We start from the raw sequence: 18646 nt of genomic DNA, 5'->3' as shown, positions 1-18646 counted from the left end.
GAGAATTAATCCACTTTAATCCACTTCTGCCTTCTGCACAATTCTGGGGTTTGAAGTTTAGTGAGGCTGTTAAACGCTTCTCCCTAAACTACAAAATCCAGAATTCTGCAAGAGGCAGCAAATGGATTTAAAGTGTATTCATTCTCTAATATGAAGAGGTCACTAGGTCTTCATATTTTTTGTACTAGAGTCTCCATTTTGATTAGTGTATACAAAATATGCAGCTATTTGCAGTGCATTCATTACCCACTTTAAAGTTATTTAAGTCCTAATCTACCACATCCTAAAGACACTTCCAATAGATAAACTCAAACATGTGCACAACGGGAGTCCCTGTTTTTGGAATGCCTCCTGCCACCATAATCTGGCCTTATCCCCAAAACATATAAGGCAGTCTCCTCCTTCTCGTGTAGCTACTTACATTTTCAGAGCCGAAAAAAGAAAAAGAGCAGATTAAAAATTTACTCAAGCTGCCTAGGGGCTGCAATATGGTGGTAGCTGCGCAAGGCTTGTTGGTGCCTGGTGACAACAGGGAGAATGAGGGATAGGCTCAGGAAGGGAATGGGGGAGATAGTGAGTGACCATATATCCCTTTTTTTTGTCTGTTCCATCTATAGTGTTGTCCTCATAATACACTTTCTCCCATCCTTAATGAAGGCCTAACCCCACTGTTCGTCCCTTATGAGCTCCTCCCTCACAAATATACTTTTCTACTATCTCATCCAGGATTTTAGCATTTTTATCTTGAGCATTTGGCCCGCCCCATTGTGTTCTATTTTTCATTATATTATTTTGCAACTCTTTATTTCAATTTGTTACTTTATGTATAAATAAAGATGGTGGTGATGATGATGATGATTATTATTATTGCAAGGAGTTACCAGATGCCTCCTTACACAATGTTTCAAAAGGTCCTCATGCAACAGGGCTGTGCCATTTTTTTACTAAGCATCCTTGGAGGCTACCTGTAACCTGCATCTTTGCTACCACAGCATTTCCAAGATTTTGTTTGCTTGGGTATAAAAACATGAAAAAAATGCTGAATAGAACATAAACACTTACATAAATCCCTTTGAAATAACATGTCTATCCTGGTGAGGATTACCTGTTGCACTCAGGCCTAGGTTATTTAACAATACAAAGATAGAAGTTGAAACTCTGGTTTAGGAAACTGTAATGAGATTTACAAGGAATAAGGAGTAAAGGCCATAACATCGTGTATCTTGGGTCTCTGCCACAAAAAGGTCAGAAGGAATTTCCAAAAATAAAGGTGCAGACTGTTTATATGCTTAGCACTTTATCTTCAGACAAACAATGTGCAGAAGCGCAACATTGTCTGCAAAACAATGACTCCCTAGTGTTTCGAAGGTTTATACAGTACAAACAAATCCTCAAGTGTAAAACCCACTGCCTTCAATGCAACTTCGTTTCAAGTAAAATTGTATCTGCTTGTCTACTCAGATGCACCCTCCTGCATTCAGAAGTTATCCTTTCTGCCTTTTCTATTTCACTGACACCCTGTTGCACTATAACTCTTTTTTTTAAAGAAAAGAGGGGGGAAAGGGCATTTTAAAACATTGATATATTTCAGAATGAAAACAAAAACAACTTGAAGGTGGGAATAAAATGGTGCAATGGGACCAGCAACTGTGAAAAAAAGTCCAGGACAACGGAAACTTTGCTCAGATAGATAGATAGATATTCTAAGAACTAAAGCAATAAATACAATAACATCACTACACATTTATCCCATCTGGGGGAGCTCAAGATCTTGAGTTTAAAAATCAAATCAGGGAGGCATTCCAAGGCATAAAGTATTGTTTAAAAAGAGTGACTTCAGTTCCCCAGACATAGGCTGGATAAACGTGTTTGTCCCCATCAATTCCAGTTGGCATGGCCAATGGGGAAGAATGCCTAATGTTTTGTAGTCCAGAATATCTGGGGGACTAATACTTACAGTGCTCCATGCAGTCATGCTGACCACATGACCTTGGAGGTGTCTATGGACAATGCCGGCTCTTTAGAATGGAGATGACCACCCCCCACCCCCACCCCCCGAGTCAGACATGACAAGACTTAATGTCAGGGGGAAACCTTTGCCTACCTTTACTTAATACTTACAGAAAATTGCCCCAAATAACAGTTTTATATGTGTTGGTTGCAAAAGAATAAAAGAGGCCACCCTGGACTTACTTCTAAATGCTTCCCAGAACTCAGTATGAGATACAAGCACTGCTGAAATGACTGAGAACCAACACAGCACTATAAAATGATATTTTTCTGTAAATAGGGAAATTGTAAATCAACCTAAGACTTTATGTTAGAGTTCAACCAGGACCTTTAATTTGGCATGAGAAAACTGCATTAAAAGGAATCAATATGTTTATCCAGTGGGGAAATAATATTAAAAGGAAGAAATGAGATTATGTGCGTCCTGCTCAAAGTGGAAGAACTGTGATGTCTGGATTGGGGCCTAACACAGGAATAACTCTAGCTTGCTGCTTGTATGCTAGATATATTTGCAAGACTAGAATTTCCCACTGATCAAAAGTTTTTTGTTACTTGTGTAATGTCATCCTGTTTTAAGACATTTACAATTTACAGTCTATGTAACTATGGACATTGCTGTACACTTGCAGTTCCCACAACAATGGATGGCGGCGGCTTACCACCATGATGTGGGTTTGCACAACTGCTGACATCATACAATAGTGACATTGTGGCTGTGTGAAGCTGCACTTCTGGATGAGTAGCATAATTATGTCCATCTCCTGTGCTGCTTTCCCTCCCTTCTAAGACAATGGCAAACTACCTCTACATGTTTCTTGCCTAACCCCTATCCCTTTGAAATTGACTGGCTTGCATAAATTGAGAAGTGACAGGAAGGTACATACTTCAATTACAATATTACAAATTTCTATTTGCAGGTAAACCGGAGTTAACCGGAGTTAACAAAATAAGTGTGCTCCTAGAGAGCTATTTTTAAGAGAAAATTTGGCACCAGAAGCAGAAATGACATGGAAAGAATGGGGCTAAGTTTCCACACCCAATAACAACAACAAAAGAGCTGTTCAAAATGTTTCAGTAAACATTCAAAACTAACAATATGGCAGATGAAAAATGAAATGAAACAAGAAGGCCATTAGCCTTGCATAAGTAAAGACATTTTGAACTTTCTAGGAATAAGTTTCATTCAGAATACATTTCAGGTGTTTTTTCTTTCTTTCATCTGTTTCCACTTTAATGACAGTTAACTGAATTTATAGATCTATGGTTTTTTAACCTGCTAAAGGTGAGGCACTTTTTCCTTTCTCTCTCTCTGTTTGGTTGTTCAGCATAGGCTCAGTAAGGGATTCTGAAGGCTGATGTCTTTATCTTGGCTAGGCAGTTGCACACAGCTATAGTACAATTGTCTATTATTTCCCAGTTCACACTTTCGTATATTGTTCACTGCACACACAATGCTGCAACCTGGGACTGAAGTGTCTGTGTTCCTCTAAACCCCTTCACTATCTTTATAATGTTGATGCTGCTAAAAATTATCCAACTAGACTAGTGGTTCCAAAACTGTGGTCCATGGACCACCAGGGGTCCACAAGAACTAAAATATGGTCTGCAGCCTCACCGTTACTACACAGTTGCAAAGAGAGCGACTGGTCTCGTGAAACCCTCTTATAGTGCTGAGGTTTATTAAATATGGTTTTCTGTGGGCAAGCAGATGGTGACTACTGGATGGCAAAGTAGAGCTGATGTGGTCTATCCAATGCAATTTTCTGAAACCCCAAATATACAAACCAAATCTAAAGTTGACCAGAAACTGATTTATAACCCTTTTGGTACTAATGTTGGAGAGTGGTCCCCAGACCAAAAGTGATCCCTGGTCAGAAAAAGGTTGAGAACCCCTGATCTAATGCAATTTTTTGAATCAGCACCACAAATAACCAAACTGAATCTAAAATTGACTAAAAACTAAAATTGACTAAAAATTGATCCGTAATCCTTTTGGTGCTCATATTGTTGAGTAGTTCCCGGGTCAAAGTGGTCCCTGGGTCAAGTGGTCCCTGGTCAAAAAAAAAAGATTGGGAAACCACTGAAGGAGACTGAGGACAAAGAGAAAAGGGAGGCTAGACAAGAACAAAAATCTATATAAATAAAAATGTAATGTTCATTTGTGGGATTAACATAACTCAAAAACCACTGGACGAATTGACACCAAATTTGGACACAATACACCTCTCAGGCCAGCGAGTGACCATCACACATAAAAACCCCGAAAAACACAGTGTAAGAGACTTAAAAAGCCAAAAAAATAAAATAAAAAATACATTACATTACAATGTATGCACATAACCACAGAAATACACATATGCACAAATATATACACACACATATGCACACATACAAAACACATATACACAGACTGGGCCACAGCAATGCATGGCAGGGGATGGCAAGTAAATTATAAAAATAATGTTCTTTGTCAGCTAAAATATGCTAGTATATTCTCTCAAGCCAACCTTTCAGTCTGCAATTAAATAAAATTTGAGTTCGGACTTAAGCTTCCTTATACGTAGAAAGAACACTGACAAGGAAACAAGAAGTGGGTCATCACAAGTGATAATGTACATAAATGTATTTCTATTGCTTAAAATCTATACAAAAAATTAACTGCAACATAGATTATGAGAGTAGGACATACCAGGTAATATTCGGCCAATGAGAGCATCTAACAACCAGAAGGACTGCTCCTCATTTCTTGTTATAAGAATCAGGTAGCCAGCTATGAAATTCATGCCCTAAGATTTGGAAAGGAAATGTCTATTTAGGTTCCATGCAGCTAAAGACTGTCACCAAAATAACAATAAAATCAAATATTATTTTAATTCAGTTTTTATATGGAGAGGTTTGACTGATTTTATATTATGACACTGAATTATACTTTCTACTAGACAAGGGGGTTGGACTGGATGGCCCATGAGGTCTCTTCCAACGCTTTGATTCTATGATTCTATGATAATATTTTTATTATATTTCCATGAGCTGGTCTGAAGACTATAATATATTTTATCCATTATTTTTATTTAGACTACCCCTTTGAGAAGCACTGTGTTCACTACAATTTCTATAGTTGCTTAAAGATTGTGGATAGCTGTAATTTGACACTTCTAAAGGGGCACCAACTTGGAGAAGACTGACTTCAAATGTTGACAAAGTCAATCCAGATTAAACAATGTAGGTGTTGTTGTCGTTGATAATATTTTGTTATACTTGTGCATCTTATTGGACTTCTTTTGCAACAGGTGAAACTACAATTCTGAAAATTCTGAACTGTACGATCGTTTTAAATATGAATGAACCACTAGTATCAGTTGCACTTCTTCAGTCTAATCTTTTGAATTCCTGCCTGGCTTCTCCTTTTTCTTTTGTGTCCTCCCTGCTCCTCTTTCACCATTTGTTCTTTACCTTCTTGCTTTCCACTTCCACGCTGGGAAAGTAACACTCTTCCATTTTAATCTCAGTACTGATTTGGGCTGAAGCAGGAAGAAAAGCCCAAAAATACAGCAAACACTTGGAATATTCTAATATTCTCCTCCTTTGTGAAACGTGTCAATTAATTCAAATAGACCAATTGTTCTTTTCACATTCCAGGAGTTCATAACCATCTGTTCCCATCTAATGGGCACCCTTCAGAAAGTCCCTCCCAACACGCACACAAACCCAGCCTGTTTGCAAAAGCCAGCAGCTGTTATAAAAACTGTGCAGAGTTGTTGGTTGTGAGGATATCTTTTCAGCCATCACAGCCCTGCCAGTTTGCTTTACAATTGCAGCCATGGTGACAGAAGGCTATTTGGTACTTTAAAAAACCAATGGGCATAAAAGTCTGCCCCTTGGAAGGCACTGAGGGAGCAAACGCATTCACTGATTGTACAGACCAGCGTAAACCAGAATGGCTGCACACAATGGCAAAGGAAAGCCCTGTTTAATTCTTCTAAGGAAACATTCACAGTTACAGTTCTCAATAGAAGCCAGTGGTCCAGTGCATAAACATTCATGCACTAAGGAGCACTACAAAGACCCTGGAATGCAAGCCTGGGTTATACAGAACTGCATATATTATTCTCTGTACTCAGTGGGTATTTAGAAGGTAAAACAATTCACCCCTTACCCTTACGGTATTCATGCTCTAGCATGCAGATTCTCTTATTTGACAGAAAAGACTTTGGCCTGAAATCTATTGGTTAGTGAAAACAGACCCATGGAATTCACTGTTTAATGCTCCATCAACATTAATGTAAATCCCCTCAATCTGATGGTCTACTCAAGTTGTAAATACCAACGTCATCTAAGAAATGCTGCATTTCAAAATGCCTTGCCAATCTCCGGATTTACAACGATTTTTGGAGAAGATTGGCGGCTTGTTTTATGGATCAGGCCACAATCAATTGAGGGTACAAGTAAGAGGATGCACCAAGGGTCCTCCAGAACAGGGCAGGCAACTAAACCAGTGCGTTCTCAAACTCTGTTTCATCAGATGCTTTGAATTTCAGCTCCCAAAATCTCAGGCCATTGACCAACTTGACTGAGGCTGAAGTTCAAAATTTGAGAACCATTGCTATAGTATAGAACAGGGGTCCTCAAACTAAGGCCCGGGGGCCGGATGCGGCCCTCCCAAGGTCATTTACCTGGCCCTCGCTCAGAGTCAACCTAAGTCTGAAACGACTTGAAAGCACACAACAACAACAACAACAACAACAGAACAACAATCCTATCCCATCAGCCAAAAGCAGGCCCACACTTCCCATTGGAATACTAGTAAGTTTATATTTGTTAAGATTGTTCATTTTAATTATTGTATTGTTTTTAAGTGTTTTTGCACTACAGATAAGATATGTGCAGTATGCATAGGAATTCATTCATGTTTTTTCAAATTATAATCCGGCCCTCCAACGGTTTGAGGAACTGTGACCTGGCCCTCTGTTTAAAAACTTTGGGGACCCCTGGTATAGAAGGTGCTGAAATGTATCCCTGCTTGCATCATACGAAATAAAAGCACCCCCTTCCCTCCTTTCCTTTAAAAAACTTTTTAAAAACTTATCTATGAACTTTAGTTTACAGAGAGGAAGAGGACTAGATCATCTTAGGATACAACCTCACTTGGAAGCTGCTTTGTACAATTTATGAACTGACCTTGTACAAATGAGAAAAAGTTTGTTGCCTGTTGTGTGTCTTCGAGTTGTTTCTGAATGAAGGCACTTCTACTGCAAACCTATCACCAGATTTCCTTGACAAGGTTTGTTCAGCCATTCTCCATGTTTCTTTTTCTGAGGCTGGAGATATGTTACTTGCTCAAGGTCACCCAGTGGGGTTTTTGTAGCTGAGGATCCAGACCCTGGTTTTCGAACTACTACACTGCACTGGCTCTCTTAGTCCCAAGAGTGGAAGTATTTTAGCTAGGGAACTTCATCCCTTGATGCTGAATATGATGCTTTTTTCATCACCAAGTAAAAACCCCATTGTTCTGGGTGATTATTATTATTATTATTATTATTATTATTATTATTATTATTATCACAAAAACACAGTATGACACAGCAAACGAGATATATATGCTGGATTTCGTATCCCAAAATCACAAGTCAAACACTTCCCAAGTGTTTAGGACTATAGGATGTATTTTCGAATGATGTGCGCAGATCCAAGTAAGGTGACCTTTTTCAGTTGACAGATCATGATTTTGTCAATGTTTATTGTTTTCAAATGCCAAATATGAAATTTGTTTTCAAATTATTATTATTATTATTATTACCATTATTTCTGGGTGTTTAATGGGTTTTAGTAGCTTTTTATTTTATTTTTTTAATGGGCTTAGCACTTCAAATCACGACACCACACTGGCTCTTGGCCCAAACAAGGCAGCTATTAAAGCAGACATGAGGGCTTGTGAAAGTCAGTTATCTCACAATGACCTTGCGACCAGTCTCAACACTGAACTTGCAACCACCAACAGCTTTGTTACCGCACTGTCTCCTGCGGCCACTGGATTAGGTAAAACTCCTCTCACTTTGAGGCACATCCCTATGTGCAATGGACTATATGAATGTGCAATGTCTATTCATGTGCTATGAGTATGTGGGCCTCCACAAGACCCTACTTTGCTACTTCATTATAGCCTAGAGTTAACTCTAGGCAAAGTCTGTAAGTCCTACCAATGTGTTATGATATCTAGTATAACTCATGTGCCATCCAGATGGCTTAAGTACAGAAACCCTGTAACCAGAAGTTGGGCCGGGTCACAAGAATTATGAATACTTCTGACCTACATCACTAAAGGGACACTGATGTTCAGAATTTTATATTATACAAAGGGATGGATAAATGCAACAGGAACTATATACTCTGCTACCTTGCTTACCAAGCTGAAAAGACTGCTTTATGCGTTGTGGCTGTAACTGCTGTTTGCACAACTGTGACCAAATGAACAGTTTCCAGGCTGTCAAAGAATCACTGGCCAGAATCACTGGGTTGCTCTGAGGTTTCCAGGCTGTATGACCATGTTCCGGAAGCATTCTCTCGTGATGTTTCACCCACATCTATGGCAGGCATACTCAGAGTTTGTGAGGTCTGTGAAAACTAAGCAAGTGAGGTTTATAAATGTGGGATGTCCAGGATGGGAGAAAAAACTCTTGTCTGGCTGAAGCAGATGTGAATGTTGCAATCAGATAGCTTACTTAGCATTTAATGGCCTTGCCACTTCAAAGCCTGGCTGGTTGCTGCCTGGGGGAATCCTTTGTTAGGAGGTGTTAACTGGCCCTGAATGTTTCTTGTCTGGAATTCCCCTGTCTTCTGAGGGTTGTTCTTTATTTTCAGTCTTGATTTTAAAGTTTTTTAAATACTGGTAGCCAGATTTTGTTCATTTTCAAGGTTTCCTCCTTTCTGTTAAAATTGTCCACATGCTTGTGGATTTCCCTCAGACAGGAAGCCAATGGCAACAGCCACAACTGTTCTTTCTCCCACCCTGAACCTTCCACAGATAAATAAACCCCACTTGCCTAGTTTTCACAGAACTCACAACCTCTGCAGATGCCTGCCACAGATGTAGACAAAACATCACGAGAGAATGCTTCTGGAACATGGCCATGCAGCCCGGAAAACTCACAGCAACCCAGTTTCCAAGCTAATTTGGTCACGCACTCATTTGAAGTCAATAAAACAGCATTCAAAAAGAGCATTTAGAAAAGATGTGCCAAAATAAATAAATAAATAAATTCCCTCAAGTTGCGTACCCAGTTATCCTCTGCTTGCACACTTTGGGCAAAGCCTGTGCTTTTTTTCTACTTCCACCATTTCCCTCTATCACATTTGATCTGAGGAGAGGGGCATGTTCAGCACGCAATGTAAGCGTACTACAGTACAAATGACATATCTGCAGGGAATACATTCCTGAGCTTATCATGGAAATAGGAAATTGTGGAATTTTTTTCGTGTCAGGAGCGATTTGAGAAACTGCAAGGAGGAGGTTGCCCAGGGGACGCCTGGATGTTTTACCATCCTGTGGGAGGCTTCTTTCATGTCCTTGCATGAGAAGCTGGAGCTGACAGATGGGAGCTCATCCCTCTGCCCAGATTCAAACCACTGACCTTTTGGTCAGCAGTCCTGCTAGCACAAGGGTTTAACTATTGCACCACCAGGGGCTCCGTCATGAATAATAGTGAACCCTATTGAAATAAATGGCCTGGAGGACCTAGAAATGTCCCAGTTGAGATATATTTGTTGGACATGTGAAACCATAGGAACCAGCCCTGTGGGGATGGGAATCATACTGTATTTCTGAGCATTTGAGAAATGAGGTCAAGCAAGTTCCAGATGTGATGAGAAGAAAATTGTATTAGGGGTCATTCTGGATAGGTTAAAGAGAAAGATTAAAGAGAAAGAAGCCAAGCTGTTAAAATTGTCCTAGAAATCTGGGTATTAGAATAACAAAATGCCACAAAAAGATTATTCAGTCTGTGAAACCCAAGTGCCAATTTGCTTCTATCTCAATAGTAACTTACTGCATACTTGCCTTCTTAAAGTTACATACCTGGCAGTATCCGACTGATTGATTATGATGTCCATATGCCACTAAAACGTTGTAGAGGGTTTTCTGTAAACAGGGATCAGCACTTTTGCGGAATCTTATATTATCTGGAAATGTCCTATTCATGTCTGAAGAAGAAGAAGAAGAAGAAGAAGAGGAGGAGGAGGAGGAGGAGGAGGAGGAGGAGGAGGAGGAGGAGGAGGAAGAGGAAGAAGAAACAGGTAATGTAAATGATCTACAAAGCCATTTGATCCATGGAACAATGTCTCAGCATCTGTGTCAACTTACTCTTGTGGGTAATGATAAAATATTTCCAATGGGTATTTGTTCTAATTGCTTTTGAAAAAGTAAGCTATGGAAACTAAATGACAGTTTTTAGGAAAATTCCACTTAGTTCTTTTTTAAAAAAATCTACAGAGCTTTTCAAATTATGGTTAAAAGCCAAAATGCTTGCTTACAATGGGGTCAGCCTCCCAGAATGTGATAGTGTTTAATGTAAAATAATTAAGCACACGCTTTCATTCCAAACTTTATCAAAATAGAGGTTGGGTTGCTGTGAGTTTTCCGGGCTGTATGGCCATGTTCCAGAAGCATTCTCTCCTGACATTTTGCCCACATCTATAGCAGGCATCCTCAGACGTTATGAGGTCTATTGGAAACTAGGCAAGTGGGGTTTATTTATCTCTGGAATGTCCAGGGTGAGAGAAAGAACTCTTGTCTGTTTGGGACAAGTGTGAATTTTGCAATTGGCCACCTTGATTAATAATAATAATAATAATAATAATCATCATCATCATCTGTATTTATACCCCGCCACTATCTCCCCGATGGGGACTTGGAGCGGCTTACATGAGGCCAAGTCCAAACAATAAATTACAACAGAGTAAATAGTCTTGCAGCTTCAAAGCCTGGCTGCTTCCTGCCTGGGGGAATCCTTTGTTAGGATTAGGGGTTTCTCATCATTTCCTTGGAGCACATTTGAAGATTGCAGTTCGACTCACATTCTCTTGAGCACCCAAAATCCTACTGAAGGCAACTGGAGTTATGTGCATAAAATTATTGAAACAAAAAAAGAAAAAGAAAAAAGGGAGAGGTGTGTACACAGCTTGCTGAAATCAAAGTCAATTATGCAAATAACTGTACCCTCCCAACTTTGGCCCTCCTCCCTAAATGTAACTTCCAATTAGTCGAATGAGATTTGCTTCTTGGCAGGTGTGCTTGTACTGTAACCTTAACAAATGTTTCACTAATTTTAAATTTAAAAAACTGTGGCCACATAAAATACAAATAATATTTTATTTTGTGTGGCTGCAGTAGCTCAGTGGTTTAAAGTCACTAGCTGCAGGAAAGGCTGATGAGTTGGGGTGAGCTCTTGCCTGTCAGTTCTAGCTCTCAGCCTACTTAGCAGTTCGAAAACATGCAATGCGAGTAGATAAATAGGTACTGCCTCTGATGGGAAGGTTAAAAAAGCGCCCCATACAGACATGCTAGCAAAAGATGAGAGAATGCTACAGCCAGCAGGCTCCTTCAGCATGGAAAAATGGCACAACAGCACCTCCCCATGGCTTGAAGTTGAGTTGGATAAAAGGGGAAGATTTAGACCTATCTGTGTATTGTATGTCGTTGTTTGTGTTAAAAGGCATTGAATGTTTGCCTTATATGTACTGTAATCTGCTCTGAGTCTCTCTGGGAAGATAAAGCGGAATATAAATAAAGGGTATTATTAATAACCTATATAAATAATATTCATAGGCTCAAATATAATCAAGTATCTTATTTATTTATTTATTTATCGGGTCAGAAGCTAACTGAGAATACAGTTATAATGTATAGAAAAACCACAAACAAAGTTAAGAACTTGGCATTATACTAAATGTTCTTTGACCAGAAGCTGGCCACGTCAAGTGCCTCTGGTGTTACTGCAAGAAGGTCCTCCATTGTGTATGTGGCAGGGCTCAGACTGCATTGTAATAGTCTGTGGTTTACTTACTATCTTACTAAATCTGCACTTCCATAGTAAATCCCGGTAAACAGAACAACAGACCAACCTAGATTTTAACTGTCAAAAAATGCACTGCTGAATTCTCTCAGCCAGTTTGGTGCCCTCCGTTTTGTTGTGTTTTCACCCCCTCAAATCTCTTCTGATCATGCTGCTATTTCTGCTACAGGAAAAGGTATCACAAATGCAAAAATATGCTCTTTTACATAAGTAATGAATTACTCTTTGCTTAAGTCCTAGCAAATGAGAACACTGTGGTTAGATTGTTTGTATCAGCAAAAACTAGTCATACATTTCTAAAAGGAGTGAATTGTGATAAGACACAAGGCTAACAGGAAGACCTAAGGGATTCTTCACAGTGTGTTCCTACTAAACTCAGAGAGACATGTGAAGTGTCCAAAAATGTTTTTATCTGTCTCTATACAAAATCATTATCATTATTTTACATAATTGTTCATGGATTTAACAGTACCCCACTGTATGTTTTCTAGGAACAGAAAGGACACTCGGTTTCTTGTCTGTGTTTTGGATTTCCAAGATTAGCCTGTTAAGCTGACCTTGAATAATCACTTCAGTCACTTACCTGGAACACTGGAACTATGAACAGGAAGCTTCTTGCTCTGAGATTGTTGCGTGAACCCGATTACCTTAAATTTCCATTACACCGTATTCAGACGCCTATTGGAGCCTGACTTAGGTCAATTTTCCAACCCCACCAATCTAAACAAAGGTTCTCGGATATTTCTAAAGGGCATAGTTATTTTTTAAATGTTAATTTGACTTCAGTTCTGAATGAATTATAAAAACTCCTAGAACTACAAAAACTCCTAGAAGCACACAATTTGGCATTTCCCAATAGCCAGGCTAGCCAAGAATGATGGTAGATGCAATCCCAACACATTCAGACAGTCATTACTTGGGCAGACTGACTAATTTAATTATTGTAGTTTAACTGCTATCGCTTGTTATTGTTTATTTGTTCAGTCACTTCTGATTCTTCGTTACCTCATGGACCAGCCCATGCTAGAGCTCCCTGTCGGCCATGGCCACCCCCAGCTCCTTCAGAGTCAAACCAGTCACTTCAAGGATAACATCCATACATCTTGCCCTTGGTCGGCCCCTCTTCTTTTTTCCTTCCATTTTCCCAAGCATCATTGTCTTCTCTAAGCTTTCCTGTCTTCTCATTATGTGGCCAAAGTACTTCATCTTTGCCTCTAATATCCTTCCACCCAGTGAGCAGCTGGGCTTTATTTCCTGGAGTATGGTCTGGTTGGATCTTCACGCGGTCCAAGACACTCTCAGAATTTTCCTCCAGTACCACAGTTCAAAAGCATCTATTTTCCTTCATTCAGTCTTCCTTATGGTCCAGCTCTCGCATCCATAGGTTACTATGGGGAATACTATTACTTTAAATATCACATAATGCTATGGAATCCTGGGATTTATAGTTTAGTGAGAAACTTTTAGTCTTCTACAGAAAAGCTCAAAGGCTCTGTAAAACAACAGCTCCAATGATTCCATAGCATTGAGACATGGCAGTTAAAGTGTTTCTAAACAGTATTAATTCTATAATATAGATGCAACTTGGGACATATTGGGTTGGGTAACAGTGATGATTAGGGTTTCTTGGATCTTGGGACTTGGTCCTCCCCCCCCCCCCCTCAGGAACAGAATGAGAGAAGGAAGAATTACATCCTGTAATAACAGTACAGGACAACACCAGCTATTTCAAGTCATTATTTCAACTACATAATTGGGTCAACCCTTGACTACAAGTTTCCAGTCTCAGCAACTACCATGATCTATCCATCATTCCACATTGCACTCTATTTTTTAAAAGGGGGTTATTTGTAGCATTGCTGTAAGTTATTCTATAATTTATGGTTTATTTACACTTGCAAGAACTGAAAACTTGAAATGCCTCCTGCTACATCTACAAAGAGGATTAAAATAACAATACATCTCTAAATGTCCATTCAAGGCCAAAATTGCCTATACTATGAGCTCCTAGCTTATCAGGGGGAAAAAATACATATAGATATGTATTTAGAAGTTCACCTGTTTTAATTGTTTCCACCAGCTTGTCATTTTTGTCCCCATCAAGAAGCTTCTGGTAGTACCCAGGGTTTTGTTCCATGTGGGCTTGAGCACCACTGACCACCATCCATACCAGCGGCCGGTGCTCATTTGGAATGCCTTTCCTGATGTAGCGTTTCACTGCAATAAAAAAACACACATATATGACTTGAGTACACCTTCTCTATTTGTATAAGACACAGTGGAGAACTTAATATATTAAGGGCATTTTTTGTGTCAGGAGTGACTTGAGAAACTGCAATTGTGAAGGTCTATGAGGGATTAAAGCAAGATCAATTGTTTTCCTATAGCCCAGGGGTAGGAATCATGCAGCTCTTCCTTCCCAATAATATTGAACTGCAAACCCCAGTTTTACTTAGCATTGCCTATATTAACTAGGACTACTGGAAATTAAGCAAAGGTAAAGGTTTTCCCCTGACATTAAGTCCAGTTGTGTCCAACACTGGGGGTTGGTGCTCATCTCTAAGCCAAAGAGCTGGCGTTGTCCATAGACAGCTCCAAAGTCATGTGCTGGCATGACTGCATGGAGTGCCCTTACCTTCCCGCCGGAGCGGTACCTATTGATCTATTCACATTTGCATGTTTTCAAACTGCTAGGTTGGCAGAAGCTGGGGCTGACAGCAGAAGCTCACGCCGCTCCCCGGACTTGAACCTGCGACCTTTCAGTCAACAAGTTTAGCAGCTCAGCAGTTTAACCCACTGAGCCACTGGGGGCTTCACTGGAAATTACAGTCTGATTTTTTGTTATTGTGTCAGAAGAGACTTGAGAAACTGCAAGTTGCTTCTAGTGTGAGAGAATGGGCTGTCAGCAAGGATGTTGCCCAGGGGACACCTGGGTGTGTTACCATCCTGTGGGAGGCTTTTCTCATGTCCCCGCATGGGAAGCTGGAGCTGACAAACAGGACCTCACCCCATCTTGCGGATTCGAACCAATGGCTTTCAGGTCAGCAGTTCAGCCGGCACAAGGGTTCATATAGTCTATGATTCCCAGCCCTACTTTAGCAACCCATGCAAGCTTTCCCCACATTCTCCACAGCAACCCTGTGGGGTGGTAGAAACCATGGAACCTATGTTAATATATTAGTGAAAACAGAGATGAATTGCTGATCTTGAAACAGAACGCAGGCCCTTGTTTCCTCAATGAGACTATCAGGGAGTTAGCAAAGTAATATCAAACTTACAATGAGGAATGTATTTAACAGTGGGTGGAATGGTTTAGAAAACAATGAAAATGTCTAAGTGTACACGGAAAAATTAAGTATGTCTAAACTAAAGCTGGGACAACAAAGGTTCTGCTAAGTTTCCACTGCCACGGGAACTACTGTGGATGTGTCAACATACCAGCAATTTTGTTGGGACACATGGCACACAAGAAAAAATATGTATGATTCTCCTTGGAACGTCATGCATGCTCCTTCCCTGCCATGTTTCCCACAAGAAGTGCTAGGATTTCAGCAGCAATGTTCGGTAGAGGCAATTTGTGACATTTCAAGTGTGTTCCCAGCCGAAACTCAAATTACACAAATACTCCATCATTTGCTATAAGGGCCATGCAAAAAATTAACCAAATAAGAAACTCTAGATCATACACAATCCAGCAAACTAGATACCCTGTTTCTCTGAAAATATGACAGAGACTTGTAGAATCATAGAATCATAGAATCAAAGAGTTGGAAGAGACCTCATGGGCCATCCAGTCCAACCCCCTGCCAAGAAGCAGGAATATTGCATTCAAATCACCCCTGACAGATGGCCATCCAGCCTCTGTTTAAAAGCTTCCAAAGAAGGAGCCTCCACCACACTCCGGGGCAGAGAGTTCCACTGCTGAACGGCTCTCACAGTCAGGAAGTTCTTCCTCATGTTCAGATGGAATCTCCTCTCTTGTAGTTTGAAGCCATTGTTCCGCGTCCTAGTCTCCAGGGAAGCAGAAAACAAGCTTGCTCCCTCCTCCCTGTGGCTTCCTCTCACATATTTATACATGGCGATCATATCCTCTCTCAGCCTTCTCTTCTTCAGGCTAAACATGCCCAGCTCGTTAAGCCGCTCCTCATAGGGCTTGTTCTCCAGACCTTTTATCATTTTAGTCACTCTTGTGTTAATTATTGCTCTGAAAGATGTGTTAGGGCTTATTTTCAGAGGATATCTTTCCCCCCAATTTGATATATTTTATTTAATTGTAACTAGGATTATTTTTGAAGTAGGTCTTACATTTTGAGCAGCCTCAAAAATCCTGAAAAATCATGCTATGGCTTATTTTCAGGATAGGTCTTATTTTGGGGGAAACAGGGCAAAAGAGAACAGAAATCTTCAAAAATGTTATATTGTACAAATCACTTTGTAAATATAAAAAACAACTACAATTTCATAACATGTTTCAAATTTACCACACAAAATGCAGCTATGTATCGGGATACCCAAATAGTTATCCTATCTTATAAAATGGAACTGAAAGAAATATGAATGATAATTTCTTTCCCTGACTGTTAGAATATTTGCATAGTTATGCCAAGAAGAAAAGCACTCAGTTTGAGTACTGTTCCCATAACGTCTCTTTTGCCTTTCGAAATGACCCTTTCCCATCATGGCTATTGATTCTGAAAGCAAAGCCAGCTGGAACGCAGTTAAATCAGATGCTAGAAGCAGAGCCTGCCTTATGGCTTTGATGGCCAACACAAGGGGAAAACAGCCCTGCGGCTTAACATACACTCATTATACTTTAACACTGGCTCATATTATGACAGCAGACCCAGAGGCCTCCTGCAAAGAATAATCCATTTACATTTTACATAGACTATGCATCCATTTCTCAGCTACCAGTTGAAAACAAAAAAAAAAAGACTACCAATGCATAAATCTGTATTAATTATTTGTGGGATGTGTGTTTTTAAATATACTGCATATATTTCATTTTAAGTTGAAATAAGGATAACTCTTCTCACTACCTGCCATCACCCATCACAAACTCACAAGTTATTTGGGTCTGAGTCCAACCATACACAGTCAAGATGACACATTTAAAACTTTGTCAAGAACATGTTGTCGAAGGCTTTCATGGGTGGAATCACTGGGTTGCTGTGAGTTTTTTGGTCTGTATGGCCATATTCCAGAAGCATTCTCTCGTGATGTTTCACCCACATCTATGGCATGCATCCTCAGAGGTTGTGAGGTCTGTTTGAAACAAGGCAAGTGAGGTTTTTATATCTGTGGAATAATGTCCAGGGTGGGAGAAAGAAATATTGTCTTGCTGAGGCAAGTGTGAATGTTGCAATTGGCCACATTTATTTATTATGGCTCTTTATTTGCTGTCCTGATTTTGGAGTTTTGACTACTAAAATCTGGACAGTAAATAAAGAAGAACACTCAAACAACAGGGGAATTCCTGATATGAAGCAATCAGGGCCAGCTAACACCTCCCAACAAAGGATTCCCTCAGGCAGCAACCAGCCAGGCTTTGAAGCTGTAAGCCCATTTAATAGTAATCAAGGTGGCCAATGGCAAATTCACATTTACCTCAAGCAGACAAGAGTTCTTTCTCCCATCCTGGACATTCCACAGATATATAAACCTCACTTGCCTAGTTTCAAACAGACCTCACAACTTCTGAGGATGTTTGCCAATAACATTTGCTAAATGAATCTTTTGAAGACAGAACACATATTTTCAATTTAAATAAAAACTGAGCTTGCTAAGTTTACCATAATGGTGAGAAAATCCTTGAATGCCCAAAATACATACAAGCAGTCCCAGACTTACAAATGTCTGACTTACAAATGACTAATAGTTAAGAACGGGGGTGAGACAACAGGAAGTGAAAGGGAAGCTATCCTAGGAAAGGAAATTCACTCCTGAAAGAGTTTTCATGGCAAAAAGCTGTCCCCCTTGAAGCTTTGTCACCAATCCTTGTTTCCACAGCAAGCCAAAATTTTCAAAATCCAATTATCACAGGGGCACAGACAGCAAAACAACCCTTCCCTGTGCTATTCAAAGCTAAAATCTCTATTTTTGACTGAAGTTAACACTTTAAAAAATGTACCTGTTCTGACATAAAAATTCAATTTAATAACCAACCTGCAGAACCTATCTTGTTCATAACTTGGGAACTGCATGTATATTGTTTGAATTTAGAAAGATATACAGAACTGTGAATTACATATTTAAAGAATCTATAAACATTTTCCTAGTTAGGCACAACTTCATGATTTTCAGTCAGCCCTTTGATTGCACAAAGTGATGAGAATGAACCTCAACAGTTTGTGACACCTTCTCGTCGAACTAGTTATAGAGCTTTCGTCAGTACACAAAACTTCATAATTACATGCTATCACTCCATCAGTAAACGTGCCAGACAAACAGTGAGACATAAAAACAAATACAGTGGAGTCTCGCTTATCCAACAGAAACGGGCCAACAGAACATTGGATATGCGAAAATGTTAGGTATAAGGAGGGATTGAGGAAAAGCCTATTAAACGC

At 39.7% G+C, this 18646-nt stretch overlaps 1 protein-coding gene across 2 annotated transcripts in view; it reads right to left on the bottom strand.

Moving 5' to 3' along the window:
* GRTP1 (growth hormone regulated TBC protein 1) overlaps positions 1–18646 on the bottom strand; it is a 34733-nt gene that overhangs the window by 6024 nt on the left and 10063 nt on the right. Inside the window, exons 3-5 of one of the 2 annotated variants that reach the window (XM_060769647.2) lie at positions 14136–14294; positions 10082–10206; positions 4700–4796 (exon numbers count right to left, since the gene is read on the bottom strand). In XM_060769647.2, the coding sequence (XP_060625630.2) occupies positions 4700–4796; positions 10082–10206; positions 14136–14294 (381 nt within the window). The remainder of the gene's footprint in view (positions 1–4699; positions 4797–10081; positions 10207–14135; positions 14295–18646) is intronic. The other variant, XM_060769648.2, reaches the window with a different exon arrangement.

This window comes from Anolis sagrei, chromosome 3, assembly GCF_037176765.1.
Source record: "Anolis sagrei isolate rAnoSag1 chromosome 3, rAnoSag1.mat, whole genome shotgun sequence".
Classification (NCBI taxonomy): Eukaryota; Metazoa; Chordata; class Lepidosauria; order Squamata; family Dactyloidae; genus Anolis; species Anolis sagrei.
This window is presented reverse-complemented; position numbering and strand designations above follow the sequence as displayed.